General features: G+C 42.3%; 1 protein-coding gene across 1 annotated transcript in view; it reads left to right on the top strand.

Annotated features, from left to right (window-relative positions):
• Positions 1-8,838, top strand: part of ift74 (intraflagellar transport 74) — a 147,881-nt gene extending 139,043 nt beyond the window's left edge. The window contains exons 16-19 of the mRNA XM_064977239.1: positions 4,776-4,939; positions 7,948-8,073; positions 8,316-8,376; positions 8,564-8,838. Coding sequence (XP_064833311.1) covers positions 4,776-4,939; positions 7,948-8,073; positions 8,316-8,376; positions 8,564-8,679 — 467 coding nt within the window. The 3' untranslated portion in view covers positions 8,680-8,838. The remainder of the gene's footprint in view (positions 1-4,775; positions 4,940-7,947; positions 8,074-8,315; positions 8,377-8,563) is intronic.
• The last annotated feature ends 346 nt before the right edge of the window (positions 8,839-9,184 follow it).

Below are 9,184 nucleotides of genomic sequence, written 5' to 3'. Positions count from 1 at the left end.
ACAGTACTAGACCACAACAGATTAAGACAGTACTAGACCACAACAGATAAAGACAGTACCAGACCACAACATATAAAGACAGTACTAGACCACAACAGATTAAGACAAAAAGACAGTACTAGACCACAACAGATTAAGACAGTACTAGACCACAACAGATTAAGACAGTACTAGACCACAACAGATAAAGACAGTACCAGACCACAACATATAAAGACAGTACTAGACCACAACAGATAAAGACAGTACTAGACCACAACAGATAAAGACAGTACTAGACCACAACAGATAGAGACAGTACTAGACCACAACAGATAAAGACAGTACTAGACCACAACAGATAAAGACAGTACTAGACCACAACAGATAGAGACAGTACTAGACCACAACAGATAAAGACAGTACTTGACCACAACAGATTAAGACAAAAAGACAGTACTAGACCACAACAGATTAAGACAGTACTAGACCACAACAGATTAAGACAGTACTAGACCACAACAGATTAAGACAGTACTAGACCACAACATATAAGAGCGTCTGCTAAATGACTTAAATGTAATGTAATGTAAATATAAAGACAGTACTAGACCCCAACAGATAAAGACAGTACTAGACCACAACAGATAGAGACAGTACTAGACCCCAACAGATAAAGACAGTACTAGACCACAACAGATAAAGACAGTACTAGACCACAACAGATAGAGACAGTACTAGACCACAACAGATTAAGACAGTACTAGACCACAACAGATTAAGACAACAGATAGAGACAGTACTAGACCCCAACAGATAAAGACAGTACTAGACCACAACAGATAAAGACAGTACTAGACCACAACAGATAAAGACAGTACTAGACCACAACAGATAAAGACAGTACTAGACCACAACAGATAAAGACAGTGCTAGACCACAACAGATAAAGACAGTACTAGACCACAACAGATAAAGACAGTACTAGACCACAACAGATAAAGACAGTACTAGACCACAACAGATAAAGACAGTACTAGACCACAACAGATAAAGACAGTACTAGACCACAACAGATAAAGACAGTACTAGACCACAACAGATAAAGACAGTACTAGACCACAACAGATAAAGAGAGTACTAGACCACAACAGATAAAGACAGTACTAGACCACAACAGATAGAGACAGTACTAGACCACAACAGATTAAGACAGTACTAGACCACAACAGATTAAGACAAAAAGACAGTACTAGACCCACAACAGATTAAGACAAAAAGACAGTACTAGACCCAAACGGATTAAGACAGGACTAGACCACAACAGATTAAGACAAAAAGACAGTACTAGACCCAAATGGATTAAGACAGGACTAGACCACAACAGATTAAGACAGTACTAGACCACAACAGATTAAGACAAAAAGACAGTACTAGACCCAAACGGATTAAGACAGGACTAGACCACAACAGATTAAGACAAAAAGACAGTACTAGACCCAAACGGATTAAGACAGGACTAGACCACAACAGATTAAGACAGTACTAGACCACAACAGATTAAGACAAAAAGACAGTACTAGACCCAAACGGATTAAGACAGTACTAGACCACAACAGATAAAGACAGTACTCGACCACAACAGATTAAGACAAAAAGACAGTACTCGTCCACAACGGATTAAGACAGTCCTAGACCACAACAGATTAAGACAGTACTAGACCACAACAGATAAAGACAGTACTAGACCACAACAGATAAAGACAGTACTAGACCACAACAGATAAAGACAGTACTAGACCACAACAGATAAAGACAGTACTAGACCACAACAGATAAAGACAGTACTAGACCACAACAGATAAAGACAGTACCAGACCACAACAGATAAAGACAGTACCAGACCACAACAGATAAAGACAGTACTAGACCACAACAGATAAAGACAGTACTAGACCACAACAGATTAAGACAGTACCAGACCCCAACAGATAAAGACAGTACCAGACCACAACAGATAAAGACAGTACCAGACCACAACAGATAAAGACAGTACCAGACCACAACAGATAAAGACAGTACCAGACCACAACAGATAAAGACAGTACTAGACCACAACAGATAAAGACAGTACTAGACCACAACAGATAAAGACAGTACCAGACCACAACAGATAAAGACAGTACTAGACCACAACAGATAGAGACAGTACTAGACCCCAACAGATAAAGACAGTACTAGACCACAACAGATAAAGACAGTACTAGACCACAACAGATAGAGACAGTACTAGACCACAACAGATAGAGACAGTACTAGACCACAACAGATTAAGACAGTACTAGACCACAACAGATAGAGACAGTACTAGACCACAACAGATAAAGACAGTACTAGACCACAACAGATAGACAGTACTAGACCACAACAGATTAAGACAACAGATAGAGACAGTACTAGACCCCAACAGATAAAGACAGTACTAGACCCCAACAGATAAAGACAGTACTAGACCACAACAGATAAAGACAGTACTAGACCACAACAGATAGAGACAGTACTAGACCACAACAGATAAAGACAGTACCAGACCACAACAGATAAAGACAGTACTAGACCACAACAGATAAAGACAGTACTAGACCACAACAGATAAAGACAGTACTAGACCCAAACAGATAAAGACAGTACTAGACCCAAACAGATAAAGACAAAAAGACAGTACTAGACCCAAACAGATAAAGACAGTACTAGACCACAACAGATAAAGACAGTACTAGACCACAACAGATAAAGACAGTACTAGACCACAACAGATAAAGACAGTACTAGACCACAACAGATAAAGACAGTACTAGACCACAACAGATAAAGACAGTACTAGACCACAACAGATAAAGACAGTACTAGACCACAACAGATAAAGACAGTACTAGACCACAACAGATAGAGACAGTACTAGACCACAACAGATAAAGACAGTACTAGACCCAAACAGATAAAGACAGTACTAGACCACAACAGATAAAGACAGTACTAGACCCAAACAGATAAAGACAAAAAGACAGTACTAGACCCAAACAGATAAAGACAGTACTAGACCACAACAGATAAAGACAGTACTAGACCACAACAGATAAAGACAGTACTAGACCACAACAGATAAAGACAGTACTAGACCACAACAGATAAAGACAGTACTAGACCACAACAGATAAAGACAGTACTAGACCACAACAGATAAAGACAGTACTAGACCACAACAGATTAAGACAACAGATGATACTTCTCACTCCTGGAGATATCAGGAGTCCTCTAGCTATAGAATGAAGGAAATGGGTGAGAGTTCACTAAGTATATCAGAGTATGGAATGGAATAGGATGCTATTTGGGATACAATCTATGTGCAACGGTCTGGTCAGGCTCCGGGCTCAGTAGCACTCTGTCAGCACAACAATGTTATTCTTCTAACAGGAAAAAAGAAACACCCAAATTAACATTCTGTCCACTGTCAAGTGTTATCAGAGTTCAGATGTAAGCTGATGTGACAGTTTACTGTGAACTTGTTTTCATGCACTCCTGTTTAATGGACTTCTGTGTAACTCAGTGTAATGGAACTCTGTGGAACTGTGTAGCTCAGTGTAATGGAACTCTGTGGAACTGTGTAGCTCAGTGTAATGGAACTCTGTGGAACTCAGTGTAATGGAACTCTGTGTAGCTCAGTGTAATGGAACTCTGTGGAACTCAGTGTAATGGAACTCTGTGTAACTCAGTGTAATGGAACTCTGTGGAACTGTAGCTCAGTGTAATGGAACTCTGTGTAACTCAGTGTAATGGAACTCTGTGTAACTCAGTGTAATGGAACTCTGTGTAGCTCAGTGTAATGGAACTCTGTGGAACTGTGTAGCTCAGTGTAATGGAACTCTGTGGAACTGTGTAGCTCAGTGTAATGGAACTCCGTGTAGCTCAGTGTAATGGAACTCCGTGTAGCTCAGTGTAATGGAACTCCGTGTAGCTCAGTGTAATGGAACTCCGTGTAGCTCAGTGTAATGGAACTCTGTGTAACTCAGTGTAATGGAACTCTGTGTAACTCAGTGTAATGTAGGCCTACTGTGACCAAAGGAAGTTTGAAATGATACAATGACTATGATGTTAAAGTTCAGACTGTCAGCTCTAAGGGTATTTTCATCCAGATCGAGGTGAAACGTTGGGGGGGGGGGGGGTGTCTGTAACTTTCTCACTCATCATTGTTCACGTTTATTTCAGGATTATCCATGATCATGGTAGTATCCACATTAATTAGAAACATATTATATTCTTATTTACAATAAAAGTGACTCCAAAATAGCAATACATTATTAACCATTAATTTCTATTGGGCACAAACTTGTCTGAAAACACCAATCAAAACAAACATCAAATGAATCCCAACAAGTAGAGTAGGGACCAAATACTTTTTACTATTTTAATACACATACGTGAATTCGTCCCGGTACTTTTGGTCCCCTAAAATGGTGTTCACCCGATATGGATGATAATACCCTCAAATGAAAGCTGAACTTTAACCTCATAGTCATTGTATCATTTCAAATCCAAAGTGCTGGGAGTACAGAAGCCAACACAACAAACAATGTGTCACTGTCTCAATCCTGTTGAAGCTCACTGTATATATTAAATTGCTAAAGTCTCGATGTCGCTTGAAATATGTCAATGATCTGTCTGTGTGATCTTTTTTTTTTTATGTGCGTGTCTATGTACGTCCGTGTCTGTGTGTCTCGTCCTCGCCCGTCCTCCAGAAAACCACCGTCTGACCCTTGACCTGCAGAAGGTAGAGCAGCTGGAGAGTAAGATCAACACAGAGCTGACCAGCCTGAAGGACAGGATAGAGACCATGACTCAGGAGCTGGAGACATACAGCAACCTGGACAATCTAAAGGCTGCTGGAGAGGACAAGAAGAAGGTATTGTCCGTCCGTCCGTCCTTTCTGTCAGAGGTACAGACCTATGTTTGGAAAGTACACCTGACCTCAGCTATGGGCCTACAGAGTGTCTGGAGCAGAGCTGATGTAGGATCAGTTGCCTTTTAGAGTGTAATGATTAAGATAATATGGATGAGGGGACCTGATCCTAGATCAGCACTGCCACTCTGCTTAATGAATACGGGCTCTGAAGTGTCACTCAGTGTGGGATTAGTGTGTGGTCCAGGCTTTGACGGGATGCCCTCTAACCCCTCCCTCTGTGGAGGAGGGTCCATGAGGTTTTTTACAAGTCACTGCAGCCCATTAAACATATGTTGTTGTTTTTTTGTTTTTTTTACATTTGAATGATTATGTTCACAGATAATCAGCTCAAATGAATACTCGCTCTCTATTTGGCAAATCTGACCATCATTTTATCCTCCTAATTCCGGTTTACAAGCAAAAATTAAAGCAGGAAGCACCAGTGACTCGCTCTATACGGAAGTGGTCAGATGACGCGGATGCTACGCTACAGGACTGTTTTGCTAGCAGACTGGATTCATACAATGGCATTGAGGAGTATACCACCTCAGCCACCTGCTTCATCATAAAGAGCATCTACAATGTTGTCCCCACATTGACCATACGTACGTACATATCCCGACCAGAAGCCATGGATTACAGGCAACATCCACACCAAGCTAAAGGCTAGAGCTGCCGCTTTCAAGGAGCGGGATCCGGACACTTATAGGAAATCCCACTACACCTTCAGATGAAGCATCAAACAGGAAAAGCGTCAATACAGGACTATGATCGAATCCTACTACACCGGCTCTGACGCTCATCACATGTTGCAGGGCTTGAAAACTATTACGGAATACAGCCGTGAGCTCCCCAGTGACGTGAGCCTACCAGACGAGCTAAATGTCTTTTATGTTTGCTTCAAGGCAAGCAACACTGAAGCATGCATGAGAGCACCAGCTGTTCCGGACGACTGTGTGATCACGCTCTCGGTAGCCGATGTGACTAAGACTGGTCAACATTCACAAAGCCCCGGGGCCAGACGGATTACCAGGACGTGTGCTCAAAGCATGCGCAGACTGGCAAGTGTCTAAACTGACATTTTCAACCTGTCACTGACCAAGTTTGTAGTACCTACAGACCACCATAGTCCCTGTGCACAAGAAAGCGAAGGTAACCTGCCTAAATGATTACCACCCCGTAGCACTCACGTCAGTAGCCATGAAGTGCTTTGAAATGCTGGTCAAGGCTCACATCAACACCATCATCCCGGAAACCCTAGACCCACTCCAATTCGCATACCACCCCAACAGATCCACAGATGAAGCAATCACACTCCACACTGCCCTTTCCCACCTAGACAAAAGGAACACCTATGTGAGAATGCTGTTCATTGACTACAGCTCAGCGTTCAACACCATAGTGCTCATAAAGCTCATCACGAAGCTAATGACCCTGGGACTAAACACCTCCCTCTGCAACTGGATCCTGGACTTCATGACGGTCCGCCCCCAGGTGGTAAGAGTAGGTAACAACACATCTGACACGCTGATCCTCAACACAGGGGCCCCTCAGGGGTGCGTGCTCTGCCCCCTCCCGTACTCCCTGTTCATTCATGACTGCACGGCCAAACACCACTCCAACACTGTCATTAAGTTTGCTGACGACATAACAGTGGTAGGCCTGATCACCGACAACAATGAGACAGCCTATAGGGAGGAGGTTCCTTGGTGTCCACATCACCAACGATCTAACATGGTCCAAACATACCAAGACAGTCGTGAAGAGGGCACGACAAAGACTATTCCCCCTCAGGAGAATGAAAAGATTTGGCATGGGTCCCCAGATCCTCAAAAAGTTCTACAGCTGCACCATCGAGAGCATCCTGACCAGTTGCATCACCGCCTGGTATGGCAACTGCTCGGCATCTGACCGTAAGGCGCTACAGAGGGCAGTGTTTACGGCCCAGTATATTGCTTGGGGCCAAGCTTCCTGACATCCAGGACCTGTATACTAGGTCCCAAAAATGGTCAAATACTCCAGTCACCCAATTCATAGACTGTTCTACCCTCTGTAGCGGGTGGCCTTAATCAAACGGCCACCCGGACTATTTACATTGACCCCCCCCCTTTGTTTTTACACCGCTGCAACTCTGTTTATTATCGTTGCATAGTCACTTTATGTACGAAATAACTTTACGAACCTATACCTTCCCACGTTGACGCTGTACTTTTTCTTTGACTATTTTTTTTTACTTTAGTTTATTTAGTAAATATTTTCTTTAAACTCTTTATTAAAACTGCATTGTTGGGTTAAGGGCTTGTAAGTAAGCATTTCACCGTAAGGTCTACTGCACCTGTTTTGTATTTGGATCATGTGACAAATAAAAATTTGACTTGATTGTGTTACATAGTTAATCATGAAAGCACTTTTAAGATAACATTAAGAGACAACAGTCCTCTTTCAATTCCTTAGTATCCGCAGGAATCCGGATGTAATATGTAGCGGCAGATGTCTCATGGCATCGTCCCTGTAAGAGCACGTCTAATGTATACAGCGGCGGTGTTATCGTTGAGGGACTTCACCAATGGGGACAACTTGGTAGAGCGAGACGGAAACGTAGAAGCATCCTCCCCTACGTGCATCACAAAGCGACTCTCCTTTAAACAGGAAGCACATTCTCTGAGAGATTTGACACCAGGAAGTCGTGTTTCTTCCACTGACTCAGTCTGAGAAACACAAGTTTTAGTTTCAACCAATGAAGAAAGGGGTGTAGCCAATGGTTGGTTGACCCAAACATCCTTAAGATATTTTTTCAGTAAATCCTTGTTTTATTACCCCACCAGAGCTGTGTATCTGAAATATACAGCTATTCACTATCTGAGCTGATGATTTGTTGTGGTAGCTCTACTAACACCATAACGAGTGTTGGATGAGTGAATGAATGAATGAATGGTAGTTCATCTAAGTTGTTGTCTATTGTCCTATAGAGGCTGCAGGAGGACAGAGTATCCCTGGCCCAGAGGAGACACGGCTTTCACAAGGTCATGCAGAAGATGAATGAGGTGTATGAAGCTCTGAAAACACAGCTACAGGACAATGAGACACATGCTCAGGTACAGAGGCCATACTGACTACAGACTAGTATGGAGGTTAGCCTGGTGTCTGATCTGTTCATGCTATTAGCCAACAACCATGGTAGTTGCCAGGCTAGGCTAACTTGATGTGGCCTGTCTATTGCCTTTCACGAACACTCATGATGTCATAATAACTTTGGAGCTTGAAGATTCTTTGAGCGTTTCTTGCCTGTTTTTTTTTTTTTCCTCTCAACCAACCACTGTTTTCTGCTGGTTTTCAGCTGACCAATCTGGAGAGGAAGTGGCAACATCACGAGCAGAACAACTTTGTCATGAAAGAGTGTATCCTTGTGGTTTGATTGGACACAATCAAGTTCCATTACAGGACTGATGCAGTAGGTTGGTGTCTGTCACAGGCAGAATGGATCTGTGGAATCTATACATTACAGGACTGACAATGGTAGACGTAATATCCCCAATGGGGGACATGTTATATAAACCAAAGTTTCCTTGACTCCTACATCTCCAGTCATCGCCTCTAAGGGTATGGAGAGCGACTACCGTCCGGTGGTGAAGACTGTCTCCAGGCAGCTGGCAGAGTACAACAAGATCCTCATAGACACCCTGCAGGGAACCAAGATCTAGGAAGTGACTGAGGGACAAGGACAGCTACAGCTTCCTCTCTCTGGAGGCAGTCTCCATGTCCCACTTCCTGCATCAACCCCTCTGTCATACACTACCGTTTATAAGTTTGGGGTCACTTAGAAATGTCCTTATTTTTTCAAGAAAAGCCTTCTTTTTATTGTGCATTAAAATATCATCAAATTGATCAGAAATACAGTGTAGACATTGTTAATGTGGCAAATTACTATTGTAGCTGGAAAAGATTTTTAATGGAATATCTACATAGACGTACAGAGGCCCATTATCAGCAACCATCACTCCTGTGTTCCAATGGCACGTTGTGTTAGCTAATCCAAGTTCATCATTTTAAAAGGCTAATTGATCATTAGAAAACCATTTTGCAATTATGTTAGCACAGCTGAAAACTGTTCTGATTAAATAAGCAATAAAACTGGCCTTTAGACTTCTTTTGCCCATCTTAATCTTTTCTTTTTATTGGCCAGTCTGAGATGGCTTTTTCTTTGCA

The sequence above is a fragment of the Oncorhynchus masou genome, chromosome 11 (assembly GCF_036934945.1).
Source record: "Oncorhynchus masou masou isolate Uvic2021 chromosome 11, UVic_Omas_1.1, whole genome shotgun sequence".
In the NCBI taxonomy this organism is placed as follows: Eukaryota; Metazoa; Chordata; class Actinopteri; order Salmoniformes; family Salmonidae; genus Oncorhynchus; species Oncorhynchus masou.
The sequence above is the reverse complement of the archived record's forward strand: the minus strand, read 5'-3'. Positions and strand labels throughout refer to the sequence as shown.